At 40.3% G+C, this 18,534-nt stretch overlaps 1 protein-coding gene across 8 annotated transcripts in view; it reads right to left on the reverse strand.

The window, feature by feature from the left end:
* The window catches only part of rims2 (regulating synaptic membrane exocytosis 2), a 144,378-nt gene that overhangs the window by 112,534 nt on the left and 13,310 nt on the right, over nt 1–18,534 (reverse strand). For 4 of the 8 annotated variants that reach the window (XM_022753375.1, XM_022753380.1, XM_022753378.1 and 1 more), the window contains exons 2-3: nt 4,120–4,330; nt 3,426–3,437 (exon numbers count right to left, since the gene is read on the reverse strand). In XM_022753375.1, the coding sequence (XP_022609096.1) occupies nt 3,426–3,437; nt 4,120–4,330 (223 nt within the window). Of the gene's footprint in view, nt 1–3,425; nt 3,438–4,119; nt 4,331–9,519; nt 9,613–10,510; nt 10,544–18,534 lie in introns of all 8 variants that reach the window. The other 4 variants (XM_022753372.1, XM_022753381.1, XM_022753374.1 and 1 more) reach the window with 2 other exon arrangements.

The following is an 18,534-nucleotide window of genomic DNA, read 5'->3' on the forward strand; positions in this document are numbered from 1 at the left end:
TGACCTGTTCCTTCACTTTCAACACATTATAACACATTTAATTATATTCTGGGCATCTCTAATTTGCATTACACACTATCTACTTCACTACAAAGATACTGTAACACTACATGCAGTTCATAGGGTTTAATAAGTTAGTTATCAAGAGGTGTTTAACACATTTATGTATGTATGTATGAATTTCTATTCTCAAAACCAATTATATAATGATGTAATGGACAATTGCAAACCACTGTCCAACAGGTATGTGGAATGAAGAGAGTCTATGAGGTATCTTCTAATGATGCAGATGATTTCTGTGAAGCTGTTCAGGGACTCACCAATCTATTTTATTTACTGCAACAACATGCTATTCACTATAATGCTGTTTAGAATTGAAAGAGGTCCCTATAAAATACTGCAGTCCTTCCCCCTGAGTTTTATTGCAGAAATGTTGAGGGGCAAAGAAACACATGTAACGTCTTCAAGAGATGCTTTAATCACAAATGACTTCCTCCCCGGAGACTGTTGATTCCTCAGGCCCTTTTGAAGCCACATCAGAGGAAATGGTGGGGAGCTCCACTGCTACAAGCAGGGATTCTGAAGACTTCACAACACTGACACACAGTTTATCTATATCAGAGGCATTTTATATTTTCATCCCCAAAAAGTCACTCCGCACTTCAAGCATCTACAGCAGAGGCTAAGCTACCCAGCACGATTAATGAGCAGTGATTGTTATCAACAAAGATATTTTATCAGCGTTTTTCTATCTATTATTCAGCTTGTTGTGATAAGACACAATGATTAATGTGACTCTATCAAGAGTGTCATGGTTTCAGCTAAACAGGGTTACTGAGCAGAGTCCTCCATCTTTCAAAGCTTACATCCCTTTACCAGCTGTTTAACTCTCAGTCTATATCATATTCCAGTGTACCATAGCTCTGCTAGCTGCCCCAGACATAGAGACTTGTAAATATTCAATGGCGTTTCACAGAACAAGATCTCTCGCGCCACTGCTGTCACCATATGCGAGAGAGGGAAAGAGTAGACGGATGGAAAAAGAACAGATTTCACCACCGCCACCTCTTTTCACTGACACACACGCTTTCACACAAGCTGGTCAGGAACACCAAAAATATGGTCTGTCGTTGGTCGCAGAGTAATTAAAGCGTCTGCTACAAGTGCGATCATATAAACAATCAGCAATCAATATCACAATAGTCCTGGTGTTGTCATGCTGCGTATGCTGTGCCACAAATCTAACTAACAATGAATACCCTGCGTAGTCTTCTGTATTGGCCAATAATGTGCAGTTAGCAAAACCACTCACTTCTGCAGTTCTACATCTGCATAAATTCTACTCTTTATCAGAATGTCCACATGAACATTTCAATGATGCATTAATCTAAAATGCAGATGACAACCAACCCAAGTCACCTATGCTGACATCAGCTCAGTTGTAAACTTACTCTCAGATGTTTATGTGGTTAACCTTCACTTCAGCTCCTCACACAACTGTAAAATAATGTTTTCATCTAGATTGAGCTAAAACCCACACTGGCCCCTGATGACCCCTGCTGGCTCCTAACAGCCCCTGTCAGCCCTGAGACACTGGACTCTAATACCGGACAAACAGAGAACAGTATATGACAGTATACTGTCATGTGTGTGACCAGTCTGTGACTAGTGAATTAACACACCTCCTTTTACACCCTTCATACCCCGCAACCTCCTCCTGCTCATTCCCATGCTGGCTCTCCATTGCTCTGACTGACCCTGTCATCTGAACTTCTACATGCTGCCATAAACACTTACTCGGCTCCCACGCTCAAGAAGTCTATGTATAAGCAATTCTTGGATTTTCAACTCATTCTGAACGTACATCTGCAAAAAACATTTGAAATATGGTGACCAAAGGAGCCACATATGCTCCTTTAGACAGGGATCAAATGTTTACCCCTGCATATTCCTCTGAGGTTCGCAGCTATAACTCAGCATACACAATCATAGAGTGATTTTACGTTTGTGTTATCAAAGTAATTTTTGAACAACTCTTGTTTACCTTGAGTGCCAGGAGGGCAGGACACTACAAGGCCTCAGAGGTACATCCCGTGGCCTCTCTGCCAATGCCCCTTCACCATCCATCGCCAGCCTGCTGCCACTGTTATTACTCAACACCATCTGTACAACACAGTAACCGATCTCCTAGCTATTATCTACTCGGGAACAATGGCAGCCTGTACAACTGGAGGGAGCAACAGAGCAGAGGTCTCTCCCAGTGCTTTTGCTGCTCTGTTGTTTTGATGGAATCTGCTGGTATGTACAGTAACTCCGTCCAGTGTGGGCTACAGACGGTTTAGTTACTGTTTGACAGTCAGCAGCTAAACATGAGCAGATTATAGCTGAGGCAACTGTGGAAAATCTATATTATACAAGGACAACAATGATATGACCCCTCAGATATGTGCATCTAGCTGTCTTTGTGATGCTAAAGTTGTTTAGTTAGTTGCACTGATATAGATACCCCCCCCAAGGGGATTTAATACTGCCATTATTTCTGTAATTATAACTTTCCCTTTCTGATTTATATTGCTGTACACATCACTCATAGGACTACAAGTTAGCTTTGGATTTGGATGGTTTGGAGAGGGTGTGTTTTCATTCATCAATCAATCAATTTTTCAACAAAGTCTGATTAGGTAAGCTATTTCCTTCCTTCCTCTGCTTGTTTGAATTATTGTTATTATAAAACAATATTAATCTACAACAATAATGCAAATGAGCTCTCCTGGCACATTACCAACTAAATGTTTAAAGTGAGGTCCAATTTGAATGCCAGTATTATGCTTGAAAGGGGTACTCCACTAAATTAGTATTTCTCCTCCTCCAAAGTTCAAGGACTCACAAGAGACAGATTTTAAAAACTATCAAAATCTGTGCAGGAGGCGAATGTCCAAAATGCTGGATGTTTCCATAGTGCAACACAATGGCGTCTTTCATCACACCCTCCCTGCATGGTGAGCACCCATGTGATTCAGTGTAGTAATTCATATTCAGTATTCAACTGTTATCACAGTCTGATTACTCCTCCTCCTGACGAGTAAAGTTCATGTGTAAAATCGGTGGAGTGCTCCATTAATATTGGACTATTTTTTTTCCTTGAGTCTTGTTTAAGCTTTATCCCTTTTAATTCCAACCCTTGCTGTATTTTGTCCTTCAGCACTCTTTGTATCTCTGTTTGAGAAGCACTACACTGGCTTCTTTGTTTTCTTTTGTATAACCATAATGTTTATGATAGACTCACAGGCAAGCTTGGTCAGGACTTTCCTTGATTTTTTCATGTCATTGGCTGCTGTATGTGTATGTACACATATCAAAGCATTTCATGAACAATGCTCGTGTTCGGATACAGTCCCAAGAAACGCAGAAAAGGATTTGCTAACCACTTTGTCCTCCTGTTGCAATTCCATGAGAGCAGGAATGCAGCAGAAAGAGAAGAGGGAGACAGAGGGAGGGAGAGGGAGGAGAGCAGGAAAGATAGGGAGAGAGAGATTGTGAGTGGCATTAGTAGGTCCTGGTAGCATTTTCACATACTCCAACAGCAGAGGATTGGATGGCATCACATAAAAACACTCAAGCTCATGATTCAAATTTAAGCGGTCTAACACTAAAAGCTGTGGCTTAGTCTGAGGGGAGGATTTGACAGAGGTTAGTTAGGCACTGGAGTGCCACATTATACAAAAGCAGACATCAGGTTCCTTTATGGGGGAAAGAAAAGGAGGAAGAGTTCCCTCCAGTGGTGAAGCTGAACAACTGTAAGTTACAGTAAACATGAACAGAAAATCTACAGCTTTGAATGAACACATCAGGGTGAACAGAATTAGATCAAAGGCATGCAGAAAGTCTGTGACTGGAGCTGATGTTGATAATCTGAAAAAAACATTAGTTGCCATTAGAAAGACACTGTTGGCTCAATTCCCAGATTATGATTTCACTGCAATGTTTCATAACCTTGGATTTCAAATAGTAGCGTAGGGAGAAATTTGCCAGAGGGTGGGACATCTGTATGTGTGTGTGTGTGTGTGTGTGTGTGTGTCTTCATAAATGGAGAGTACCGAGCATGCGATCCAGCATTACCTTATTTGACCGCAGAGACACTCGTCCTCCGCACCGAGCACAGAATTTCGTTTGGCAATATGAACAGAGGTGGCCACAGCCATCGGCAAACTTGGTTTTGTGGCATATCCCGCAGGTTGGGGCTTCGCTCTTCTGGTCCTGAACCTGCTTAGACTCCTCCCCCATCTTCTTAACCTGGTCCTTGTACGATTCAAACTGCTGGTGCAACTTTCTGTAAGCGAAAGGGAAGGACAGATGTTAGGAAAAAGGAGATAAGGCTTGACCAATAAAAAATGAAGTTTATGTTTGATTCATTTATCTAATGGTTATTTGTACAGGGATAAGTATATAGCACTCTACAGCATTTACACCCCAAGATAATTGGCAATGCGCATCCATTGACGGTCCCTTAAAATACACATTTATCAGAATAACACTGACCGAAGGACCCAGTATATAGTATTATGTGACTTCATGTGTCCAAATGGGTTGTTTTTGTTTAAATGTTTAGAGAAGCAACTACACAGTGTAATCAGTCTTGACACAGAGAATGAATTATTAGGATGAATTATTACTAGTTTTTCTGCTGTAGTACAACTGGCAGAAAAATGTAAATTTTATGGCAAACAATCTTGCATCAGAATTATCTTCATTACCACCACCCCGATTCATAGCTCTTTTCTAGAAATCACACTTCCACAATAAGCTCCTACTCTCATCTGACTAACTGGTATCACCTCAGACGTTTGCAGTGTGTGAGATTTTGAAAGGAAAAGCAGATACTATGACCTAAGAAGCTTCAAAGCTGAGTTCCTCCTTTGATACTGCACCTCTCCTAAAAGTGGGGGGGGGGGGTATCAAATTTGCTTTGCAAGTTTAAGAACATCACTTAATTCCACTTTCTCAGGTTCCCCTGCGTTTAATGAATCATTTGCACCTGTGTTTCTATAACAGGACAGTCGTAAGGTGAGCCAGAGAGCACCGTAGAGCCATAATGTTAGATAATGATATTACCAATACACGCCGTTGGTATTTTCTCCGTTGTGTTACTTGTAGGAAATCATTGGTGGTCACACACAGTAGAGCCCACCACCCTGTTTGCTTTTAGCAGTGCAGCCTCTATTGTGTTATTGTTTGTGTCCTATAGATGGCCTCCTACTGATACATTACACCTGATCTTATACAGTGGATCCTTAACTCCTAACAACTCCTGAGAGACTACTGAAAAAAACCTGCATGGACTCTTCGCATGCATTTTGTATGACACATGTCAATTGAGCGTCTCCTTGGAAACTAAACACTGGGCTGACTTCATAATATGGCGATTAGAATTGGTTTCGCCCCACATATCCCCTGCAACATTCATTAGCACTTGTGAATTATTGAGCAGCGCTATCCTTTTACCACATACAGCTCTGCATTTGAGATAAACGCGCTTCCTTTACCCACAACCAGACCTTTAGAGCCCAAACGGAACAGCCACACACCACCTGAAATGTGTGTGTGGATTCAGGAGCAAGTCTCCGTGCAATCTAAACATTAGATAGAGTGCCAGTGGCATGCCCCTTGTTGTACCCACTAAGGGATTAAAGGGCTAATTGTGTCACAGCCTTTGTGTGTTTACCAAGCAGAGATTAGTATGTAGCCTTGTTTAACACATCCCACCAAATCTCATTTACTGACAGACGGCCTGATAACAGAGTGATGAAGACTGTGATACAAGAGGTAAAGCCACTGTCTCAGAGGATCAAGGAAATAAGACTACAAATAATCATGTTTTATTCTCATTAATCTCTGCTTACGCTCACACGTTTATAGAAACATGCGCTCAATACTGGGCCACTACATGGGCTAAGGGCCACTGCTCTGTTGACAGACAAGGTCACTGAAAAGAGCTGTTAAAGATAACCAATGATTACCTCTGCCTTCCACTGTATCGGGTCACCTCTTGTAACGCTCGCTCACCTCTTGGGGGGCCAAATAGAGGTTATAAAGAAGAGTTTTTTTTATCAACTGTGTTGATTCTAAGAGATAGATATGAGGGAGTAAGAATGAACAGAATAAGTAGAGACTAAAGAATTTGTGTAAAGGAGAGCGCTCATATTTAAAGAGAAAATGTATGCAGGATATTTAAACAGAGCAAATGAGTTATCAAGTGGAGCATGAAGAAGAAAACAAAGAATTAATGTGGAGTGAGAGTAGACTCAAGTGGCAGCAGGCAGCTGGTACACAGTGCCCATTCCAAAGGGTTTACTTATTCGGTCAAACACGGTCAAATGTAGGTGACACTGCTGACGAGTAATCATACGCTGCTCATTGTCCCATCCCATGCTAGCGTATCGGAGCTCTCTTACCTCTGGGCCGCACCAGAGCAGCTACACACAGCAGGTAACATGAGCCTCTGTCTTGGACATATGACAGCAAGGCTGAACTACAAGCTGTCTACAAGAGTCTGGATTCTACTTCTGCCACAAACTGAGCTGAATATTTACTCCTCTATCATCTCTAATACATCATGTTTGCACAACTGTCAGACATTAGAGTGTATTAACTGGCTTGCATATCTCTGTATTCACAGCATTCATTAAAAAGGGACAGTAACATCTTGAATTCATCCAGTCTGAAACAACTTCAAGTAATAAAACTGAGGCTGGGATTGTGTTTTAAGCAGTGGTATCATATACAACAAAGTTCTCTGGCCCTTGATTTAAAGCTAATGTGACATTATTGATTTATTGGCCATTTGACAAGAGAAGAACACAACAAGCTGACAAACCTACTGCCTGGACATATCACCTTACAAAGGTGCATGGCTAACACATTAACAAACAATTGTCTATTTACACGTTTAGCTGATACAGAACAACATTACCATTCATTTTAAATCAAGTTGCAGCTCAAATTTTCAGTCCAAAATTAATTCTGCCCTCTCTGTTCTTATTTGGTCCCTACTAACTTTTAAGAAGAAATATCCATCCTAACTTGCTAGCTGCTTTACTATTCTCCCAAGCGAGTTGCTAGCTTTGTCTAGCTGCAGTTTGGTGCTGAGCATGTAGCTTACCGTGGGTTTTTCTGAGATTTTTTTTTTGCTAAAACAAGGCTGATGAGAGTGGAAACACTGAAACATACACAGTATTTTGCAGGCTGTGAGTCCCACAAAATTAAGCTAAAATAGGCTAAATGCTCTGCAGCGTTGCAGAGCTGTATGATAATTTTTTACAGGTGTGTCAGTGAGACCAAACATTTTTACATTACACTTAGTCATAATAATATATTAATTCTTTTGTTATGTATTTTAGAAAAAATTAAATTTACCCCAATATGTTAAATTCCATTCACTCCAGCATGTGTCTTCTAAGGGACCACTGTGGCCTGTCACAGCCCTTCACCTGCCTCTGCAGACACGTTTTGATTTGCAGCTGGAAAAGCACAGGTGTAGCTCATAACATTAACGATGGCTCAGTCACAGTGGAATATTAGGCCAGTTAGCTACAAGTCAAAATGTTTGACGTTTCCAAGGCAACCTAACATTAATGATGAATGCAGCACACTTTGGTGGCAGGGTCCTGGTATTGGTCATGATAGTTCATGGAAAGGGATGGGAATTGTTCAGATTTATCGATGCCAAAGCCATTATCGATTCTGCTAATCAGTCCGATGCTTTATCGATTCCCTTAACACCCTTACACAGGTTTTTGCCACACAGTCACACCTGACTGAGCTTTGGCTATACAATGTAAACATAAGCCTACAGACAGATGACTGCAGCTTTAGTATTTTTTTCATCAGCTTCCCTTCTAGAAATGTTCAATTATAAAATACTATTCATACTATAGCCTGGCTGAATACATGATGGTTATTATTTACTAAGAGATGTGAATCCATATTGCCGGGTATGCCCAGCTAATCAACATTTTAAATTCATATATCTAATCAGTTGTCAATGTCAATATGATCCTGACGGTGAGGACAACTTGGAACCGGTTCTCAACTGGATCCGGTTCTTGATTCCGATCCATATGCATGTCTTACAGAGACACTTAAAAGAACGGACTCACTATCAATGTCATTACCTACAACTGTGCTTTTTGACAAATCAAAATGTGAATGTGAAATAGATTTAGCCTCAAATCACTCATTCACTACTCATTGTATAATGAACACTCTGTAGTTTACTCTATAGTGAGTAGGAAGTTTTCAGTCACTTTGTGTCACCACTGACCTGCAGCTTCAAAGGTGCATTTTTTTTGCATTTTTAGCGAAAAGTATTGAAGGCTACCTGCTACAGACGTAACTTTCTTGTTTTATACTATGCAAAATTTTGAAGGTTCAATATAGATTACATACATACATAAGTCTAACACTCATGTGAAGTGGTGGGAGAAGAAAGCAGATCACTAATGGGATTAAATTCAGATATAGCTCCACTGCTCAAAACCTCCGGCTACTCACCACCACTTACTTGTAAAAATACAAATAAATCAAATATATGAAACTAAATATAACATATATAATGAAGGGGTTACATACGTCCTATGCTCTTTACAACACAAACAAGCACACATTCTTCTCTTATTATGTCATTGTCTGTGACACAAGTTGCTACAATAAAAAAAAAAAACACACACATTTCAGTTCTGGAGTTGTCTTGGGTTTTCTTTTTTTTTTTAGACCAGACCAAAAGCAAAAATAGCTTTACTGTACAAACGGAGTTTCATTCAGTAGCCTATCTTCACGCACCCAGTCTCAGGTAACTCGGGTCCAGCACAGCTCCTTATCTATTGTACTTGTGCATTAATTACTTTAACCTGGGGCAGTGGATGTAAATTAGTCACTGATTAGAAAGAATTTTAAAAAAACTGAACCAAAGAGTTTTTAACTTTAACCATATTGCTGAATTGGTCACATGGTTCTGCGAGGTGAGGCAGAGTTAGCAGCTCTTAGACCAGTGGAGGAGACAGGTTGTTGCAGTATCAACTTACTCTTTGTCCACATTCAAATTAATTTATATTAAACCTTTACCCTATTGACTATAACAAAACAGCATTCTATCGATGACATGAGCTTATTTAACATTAGCCAAAACGCTGTTCTTTTGGCTATTTTAATCAATGTATAAATAATGATAATAATTCATCATTTATCATAGCATATGTATAACAATTGTCCTCTGTTTAGTTGAGTATATTGGTACTCCCCCCCCCAGAGAGCATTATGTCATTTATAAAAGTACAATCCTTCATGGCACATCACTCCCACACCATCACTCTCTCATATGCTTCATCAAACATCCTGAGAAATTGTATAAAATATTCTAATCTCCACTGGGGTCGAACAGACTGTGCATCCAGCTGCTGAGGTCACCACTGTATGTTTGTGCCTGCTGGGAGGAGATCAAAAGGGGTCTGTACTATTACTTACGCGTCTGGCTCTGGCTCCTTGTCATTTTGGGACTTTTGCTGGGGCTGAAGAACGTTATTTACCAGCTCAGTGATCCCACTAAAGGGAAACCACCTGTTCAAATAAGCAAAGTGTGACTGAAACATCGCAATGAGTCATCATGGGAGAAAACAATCTGTCCTGAAAAGGGTTTTTTTTTTTTTTTTTTAGGAAGCAGGTCAGTTTCTAAGGAGTGAACAATAGCAGGGACATTCACTACAACCAGCGCAGAGAGGAAAAAGGCCGGGACATGGGCAGAGCGGCGATTGGTGGAACATTAACAACCAGACACAGTGTCAGAAATACAGTGAGAAAGACAGAAGAAGAGAGAAAGATGATACAGACAGCCTTACAGTAGAGGGTAGGAGAGAAGAAGCAGGAAAGCTCTACAGCCAATGGAAATGAGAGCTGCATCAAATGCTCAGCCGAGGGTAACAGGAGTGTCATTTATTCCAGCTTGGTGGTGCAGTAGGGGTCAGGTTGTCAGACTGGTTAGCCCTGCAGGTAGATTTTGTCAAAATGCAGCTACAGCTCAGTAGAGCAGGATAGATGCATATAGTCCACACTTATGATGGGATTACGAGGCTGCACAAGCCAATCAGAGAGCAGATGTGACACTTGATGAGAATGGGCAGCCAGTTAGAGACCAGGGACAAGGGAAATGGGTTTGGGGGCCTGGCTATAACAAAGCTGGTTGAAAGGAAAAGCTGTTGTCATTGATGTCATGGAAGTCGGCTGTTTAGTGTCCAGCGCAAAATTCAACAATCTGATCAATGCTGCTCATTCAAAGCCTCTAAAAATAAAATGCAGCTGTGCAGCCGTCATGCTACCACAGCAGCCTTCCATGACATTAGTGACATTTCTTTCATTTTCCTCCCAGACAAAGAGGAGAAAGCCACATGAAGCACACAGCACCAACTGACAGGAAGAAGTGTCAAAGCCTAGAGCACTCTGGGTAATGCAGTTTACTTACTGTGCCGGCTGAGGCTTTGGTTCTTCTTTGATCCTAAAACATAAAAAAAATAAAAAAGTGTGCACAGCTCAGTGCATACAGAACACAAAGAGATGAGAAAAACAATCTAAAGGAGACAAAATACTAACACAAGTGATGATACTAAAGATGTGTATGACATAAAACATACTTAAAACATAATATGAATGATATTCAGGATATTATAGATGATGATTTGATGACGATGACAATGCAATGATAATGGTAATGATGTAAGCAACAAGAAAAATATGAACTTTCAGAGTGACTTTAAATGACATAAAGTTTGATTTGAACCAACTTAAACTTAGAAATGACTGCTTCATGTGAGTAACACCCTCTCTCATACTCTGCACTAGCTTGGACGTTACTTTTTATAGCACTTTGGCCTGCTACAACAAATGGTGGATAGTGTTTGTCCACCTCAGTACTGCAAGTTTTTTTTTTTAAATCAGCACCAGGAGTTTTTCAATCTATAATTGATTGCAGCCCCGACCACCACGAGCACACGAGTTCCCAGAAGCAAAGAAGAGCATCTACACAGGTTGAGAGGAACCACAGAGCAGAGCAGTCCAGCTGAGTGTCATTTGAGCACCGCCTTGAATCTCACACCGAGCTGCATCAGACGCTGAGGATGGCAGCAGCAGCTCATTCAGTGTGAACTTCTACTCAGCCGAGTCAGCAACACATGCTAGATTAGATTCCACAATGACTGAGATCATAGCCATTAACACCATTATCAAATAAACTAGCTAGTTGGAATGTAAATGTAAACACAGGATTGAGAACAGGTTATGCACTTGATATTATCTTGGTTTGATTTACAAGTGGACTTTAAAATATACAGTACATAGACATATATATATATATATATATATATATAGAGAGAGAGAGAGAGAGAGAGAGAGAGAGAGAGAGCTGCTTTAGTAAATAAATAGAAGACAAAATATGTTCAACAACTATTAACTGATGTATTGAGATTCAAAACATGTTTACTGAGCCATTCTACAAAAGCTAAAGTTTGATTGTTTTTCGATTGGCGGTTCTTCAAAATTGGGCATATATTTTAATCTACAAATAATATTCTTTCTACCACCGTCTGTACATTAACGACTTCGGATGATATTGTATAAAGTTTACATTGCATTAATAAACCAAATTTTGTATGTAATGGAAAGAAATGGAGTAAATCAGTAGCAAAAGGCTAGAAAATATTAAACTGTTATGACTGTTTCTTACAATAACATTTATTTAAGGGGCTATTTGTAAGTTTTCTTTGTGGCAAACGCCGAAATGCCATTGTGTTTACAAGACAAGAGGTTATGATAAGCCCTCTGAGCAGCAGCACGTCTTCAGGGCAGATTGGAGGCTGCACTGAGTCGCTATCGGAAAGTGATGAGACAGGCCGGGGGATGGTTGGTTAGCATGCTAGCGTCTGTAGAAGAAAAGAGGTCTTCACCACTGGACACAACTGTTGGTCAGGAAAGAAATTAAGTTCGATGCTGAACTAGCAATGTTTCCTCTAGACTGGTAAAAACAGCTGTTAATGCTAACGCTGGCTATGTAGCAACAGCATAACTTACAAGTAGCTCCTTTAAGTGGCCGATGACCACATTGGCTCAGATACAAATACTGAACACCGTTACTAAACCTGCATAGCCTTTACATTACACATTTATAATGTGTATCATGTACCAAGGAAAACCAAGGCAGCAAAGCCAGCATTCAAACACACACATACACACACACACAGCAACCATCACATGACTGTCTAGCATCAGTCTACCATCTAACACTGGTGCTGCCAATTCAGCCGTTCTCTCCTGGTTTAAGAGCAGATGTCACTTTAAGCAAAACAGACTGGCTGCAGCCAAAAATCACAAATCAGAACTTCACACACCTCCTCGCCACTTATGATAAGTACATAGTCAGCTTTATATAGCTGTGTGAAATTGAATGTGTTAATTGAATTTTCTCTGTTTCTGTATGAGTGCGCTGATAATTATTTTTTTTAAAGTGTTGCAACAAAAGGCTGTTTTCATTATAAGTTAATTTATTAATTCTTTTCAATTAATTACTGAGAAAAATAGCCATCACAATTTCCCAGGGCTTAAGGTGACGTTCTTATATTGTCAGTTGTGTCCAGTTAACAGTCAGAGATCTAAGGATATTCAAATTACAATGACATGAAACATTGAGGCAGCAAATCCTCACATTTGAGAAGCTAAAAGCAGCAAATTAAACAAAAAGTTCTTTTACTCCAGAAATTAAAAGCCTTTGAAATAGCTTTCATGCTAAATTCTCCACAAAAAAACTATTAGGAGTTATAAACTACTCCAATACAATAGCTGATAGGTGCTTTATAATAAAGAATTAATTTACAAAATCTACTGAGAAGTGAATAAAAAGTTGACAGAAAACAATATTCCTCCAAGTAAAAATCCAATTCGTCAGACTAATCCCACTGTGCACACTAAGTAGATGCCATTCAACTCCCCAACAAGCGCTAAGGCTAAAACAGTTCTAATGCACAACGAAGCCTCCCAACAGTCTACTTTAGCTAGAGGTAGAGCACAGCAGAGCAACAAATCTGTCTGTCTGATCTGTGTCAGATGGGTGAGAGAACACACGAGAGAAGATATAGTCCTGCGTACCCATCAGTCTCGCTGCTCTGTTTTCCAATGAGCCAGTCCATATTTATCCTCTCACTGTGTTCTCCCGATGACCTGCAGCACCGTTCTTTATTGATCCCATCAGCCCCGTCTCTGTGGTCGCATTACAAGCCTCATATTTATCTGATGGAGCTTGCTGCCTGCCTGCCTGCCTGCCTGCCTGGACGGCTGCCGGACAGAGTGTTTGTGTGAGTATCCGTCCGTATCCATGTGTGTACTGTACTCATACGTGTGCATATGTGAGTGAGTGAGTGAGTGTGTGTGTGTGTGTGTGTGTATGTGTGTGTGTGTGTGCGTACAGTGTATTATTTGACATGGGGCAGTAAAATGAGTGAGTGTAAAATGTCACAAGTGACGTATTCAGTATCCTGGCTGCAGAGGAGGGCTGCAGGGCAGATACAGTCTCTGTTTTCCATCTCTTTAACCTGCTCTCTACTTCCCATGAGCCCCCCAAACACACACAAAACAAACAAAAAAACACACACTCGTACAGTATTAGGGATCCATTTGTGTAGAACATCTCCATATCTCAATGTATGATTTTTTTGAATGATCTTTTTTTATGTGAGACTGGCAGTTTGAAGTCTTAATAAGCCACATGCTGCTGTTATTTTTGGTCTCTGATGTTATTTTGTTCCACGTACTCTGACTCACTGCCTTTGCATGGAGAAGCAGCCAGGACTGACAGAGACTGATACTACACTGCTCTCTAGTGGACAGACATGCTGCATAAACTTATAAGAACTAGACTCCTGAAGTTTTATGAGGGAACATAAGTTATTTTTTATGCCATTTTGATTTAATTCCTGTGCTACTCTATGGTGTCTTTTGCAACAGATTGAGGAAGAGAGATAAAGGAGAGAAAAGTGAAGTGAAACTGGTTATTTCTGAAAGCAGCCTTTTAGTATTTTAGTCATCCAAAGAATCTCTAGATCCCTTTCTGTTCATCTGCACACGCCTGTGGCCAGCTGACAGTGTGCACAGCAGCGCACTGGGTCCTAGAGGCTGGGACAGATTAGGTGAAGAAGCAGGGTGTGATTATACCTACAAATTAGTTGAATTATCAGTTAGTAAATCAACTATTAAGGTCATTGATTCATCTTTAGAGTCACTTTTCAAGCAAACTAGCTGAACATTTGCTAATACCAACTTACTGTTACTTCCTGTCATTGCAAATTTAAAATCTTTAAAATACAATTTGTCACCTCTGGGAATTTGAGTGCATTTTTCAAAATTCCTGACAAACCAACTAATCCATTCATCAAGAAAATAATCAGCAGATCAATAAGTGATGACAATAAACTCGTACTACAAATATGAAGGTACAACATAGCATAACAAAGAAATCCTTACAGTAACTGCACATGTAAGAACATGTTTTAATGTCATAATCTGAAGTTTTGCTTTGTCTTAATTGCCAATTTATTGTGTGTAACACAACAGAAGCTGAAACTATAAGCAGCCTAAGGACTTTCCCAGTTAAAAACAGTCGCTAGGTGAAGCGACAACACCAATCACCACACAAGAAAATGGGTTACTAGTATGAGTAGCAATAGCCACCCTGGTGGAGGAGACAAAGAAATGAGGAGACACTTGCTAGACAAACACAAAACATCAAGGAAATAAAGGGAAAAGGACACCATTGCTCTCAATGTTCTGTATCTGTGCACTCAAAACACTTCAGTTACACTGCTCAACACCAAAGATGGCAGCAAAATGAAAAATCTACCTGAAGCTCATGCATTGCCTCTTTAAAGGGTGACTTAATGATTACACTGATTCTGAGGAAAGGCAAACCAAAAACCTACACGCTGTGATGCCAAACTAGATGGTATCCTAGTAAATAACAAACGAGTTGGCAACACGTTTGTTGCACATTTCAGCTTACTCATATAGGAGCGAGATCCTGAGGAGAGCCGGCTTGGTGCAGCTCCTCCTGCACAGGCAGCAGGACGATTACACAGCGGGCTGTCACAAAGACCTGAACACTTTAGTAAGATCCCAGAGATTTAATTAATCTGAGCCCTCTGAAGATATCTTTGCTAATAAGCAGAGGAGAGGAAAGGAAAGGAAAGGAAAGGAAAGGAAAGGAGACCCTAAAATGCCTTTAACTGTGCACTCTCTCTTGCACCCATAAGCTGCTACTCTTTTGTCACAGTTGTGTTAAGATAAATACACTGATGTGACAGCTGTACAACGAGCCCTGAATCATCACATTCCCCCACAACTAGAACAAGGTTGGCAACATGTCACATGCACCACAGCAGGTCCAGCAACAGCTAATGTGCATCTAACATCTTGTGATGGGCAGCAGAAACAAAACCTACTTAGAGTCAGTCAGTGGAGGATGGCAAGTAAAGGCTCTGGCACAGGGGCACAACAATTCATTAATACTGCAGCCAAAAACATTAAGGCACAGACTGTCGAATCAGCTGATAAATTACAGATCTTTAAAACAAATGTCATTGTCCACCTTAAGAGACATTTTGAGGAACAGAGTGAATCTTTCTTTTAAACATGGAAGTTTACAAAGCACTTCAATTATTGCAAAAGACAGTCAGAGGATGCACATATAAAACTCACTGTATAAATTCTGCTCATATCACAACCAATAACGACATATAAAAATATAAAGGAACATGTCAAAGGAGTGGGACAACTCCAACTCCTGAAATCTGTGTACCCGCAGTAGTTGCCACCCAAATGTCAACAACAACAGACTGACAGCAAGATGAGATGAGACCGTCAAACTAGTGTTTAAAGTTCACCTGTTGTCCATCCCAAACTAACGTAACAAAGTATGTCAGACCAGCCCTAGTGAATGCAACATACATCTTTTGATGATCTTTTTTTTCATTCACAGAATTATCACCCAGCTCTTTAATTTCCCCCAGCTCTACGGAGCTTTTCAGCGTTGTTTAATTTAGCTCATCGTTTCAGTTTTATCACCCACAACTTCACTGTTTTGATTCAGTCGCTGAGATTAATGGCTGAACCATCAATGAACTCTACTGCCACGATGCACACCTGCTTCTCTGCAGAGGGGTGCATTTGCTGGATGATTTTCAGCCACAAATTACATTTGAATATTTACAGCACTGTTGTGGCTCAAGATGAAGTGGCTCATGTTCCTTGAACATGTCACCCAGTGCAACAATGTGGCTCACTGATGTGTTTTGAACTGTTTTTGGCCTTGTCCTTTAAAACTGTTCTCAGAAAAAGATCTTTAGGTGCCAGCACTAGAAAGTGATGCAGATTGCTGAGCTTAGATCAACAACAACAATCTACTTCTGTTCATTTTGGGCACTAACAGTGGACCCACACACAGTATGTTCTATCACACTGCACTGTGCTTCCACACATGCCACCCAAGGCGCAATTCCTTTCCAATTACACCAACCCCCTGCCCAAAGTGTATGAAGCCTGCCCAGTCTGTCTCTCTCTCTCTCTCTCTCTCTCTCTCTCTCTCTCTCTCTCTCTCTCGCTCCAGTCTTGTCTTTGAGTAAACTGCTGCTTGGGACCTTTAGATTTCCTTCTCAAAAGTCAGCCAGATGTTGATGGAACAGCTAAGAACAGTAGGGATATGGTGAGTTGTACTCCTCAGGGAAAGTGTGACTTTTCACTGATTACCAACCAAGAGCAGAAAACAAGCCTGAGCATGGCCAAATATCCCTCAAAAAGGCCCGTTAGAGTGCTATGAAGCTGTCTCCACTGTATGTCTAGAGACCTACATGCATCAGTGAGTTTGACGTGAATGTGGCAAATCAACAGTATTTTTATTTTAAGGCCTAATGCATTGATCAAAGTAATTAAAAAATGTCTTTTCTAGATTCTTTCCACTCCAAACTTTCTTGCAGATTGCAGGCCAGACTGACCGACAGCACAACTCAGTGGAGACACTCCAATGAAAAGTTACAAATGTTTCCTCAAATAATTTTAGAGTACGGTATCAACATCACACAGTGCTAAACAGTTTTTAAACAGATAGTGAGACGTAGCCTTGTCTTGGCATCAACACTGGAGTAGAAAATCTGTCATAGAGGATCTCATGGCTAAGCAGTGACCCTGCAGGCCCTCTGAGTCTACTACAGACTGAGTGGTAATTGGATCATAAGGGAGTAATCTGGCTCAGTGGGTAAATACCAACTACATACATCATTAACACCATCCCAGCTAGTCAGTCCGCCAGGAGATGAGGTTAATGTCTGTCTGAAATCACTCAGAGGCAACAGGGAAAACTCTCACTTGGAGGCTGTGGTGCTGCTGAATTCTCTTCTTGTCTCGACCTTAACAGTATGATACAAATATTATTATTAGTGCAGCATACAGTATATGATGGTGCATTACATAGGAATTTTTTTCTTAATGTCACCTGCAATGGAGTCATGGTAAAAAGCCTTAGTAACCTACTTCAGTATGTAGGGCTGTAGTACAAGTCTGGTCTTGGACGCCAGACCTTTTATTAAAGATGTCAGACTTGTTTCACTCTCTGGGGTGTTATGACTTGGACCTGACTTTATTTGTGTGGTGTGTTTCTCTCTCTCACTCCGTGCAGCTGTGCCTTTGTGTCTGTGTGCGACCTGCCCTCTCCTCCCGTCCCACTGTTAAAAGAGTTGATTTCTATTGCAGTCCTCAAACCACACAAAACACAGTAGCATCTTAACATATACTGGTGGCACACAACACAGAGACCTCAGCTCATTTATCAGAAATACGCAGGTGCTGACGATAAAGTAACCAAAGGGAGTGCTAGCATTAGCAGCTAACTGCTGACAAAGGTCACTGACCCCAACCTCCTCCAGGGTTGAAGGTAATAACTAAAGCCATATTACTGTTTTATTTACAAAGATATGTCCCCATACTGCTCTGTTAAAAATTTACATTATGAATGCGTGGGTGACACTGACCTGAGAACTGAGGTAAGTCATTAACAGTCACCATTGTTTCTTCTAATTAGTAAAATTAGTACTTTCAAATGAAAATGAAGTGAATATTAATGTTAATACAAAATGTTAATAATGCACTTTAGTTAATTAACAAATAAAAATATCAAACCTGAGTTGAATCAAATTACAGTTCAAATATTAATAAATTAATCAGCTTTGAATTGCACTGTATTGTAGTCTTAAAATGTATCTCTATCGTTTATGTATTGAATCATGTATCTATAAGCCTACATATCAAATAATCTGAGGACACAATCCAGGATTTACTGAGGTCCACTATAGTGTATACAACAGGTAATAACACACATATTGAATCCGAATGTTGGATAGTTAGTTGGAAAAAAAATGTAATTACTATAAAATCTAACAGACTCCGGCCACATTATAT

This window comes from Seriola dumerili, unplaced genomic scaffold (assembly GCF_002260705.1).
Source record: "Seriola dumerili isolate Sdu_G_001 unplaced genomic scaffold, Sdu_1.0 BDQW01000191.1, whole genome shotgun sequence".
Classification (NCBI taxonomy): Eukaryota; Metazoa; Chordata; class Actinopteri; order Carangiformes; family Carangidae; genus Seriola; species Seriola dumerili.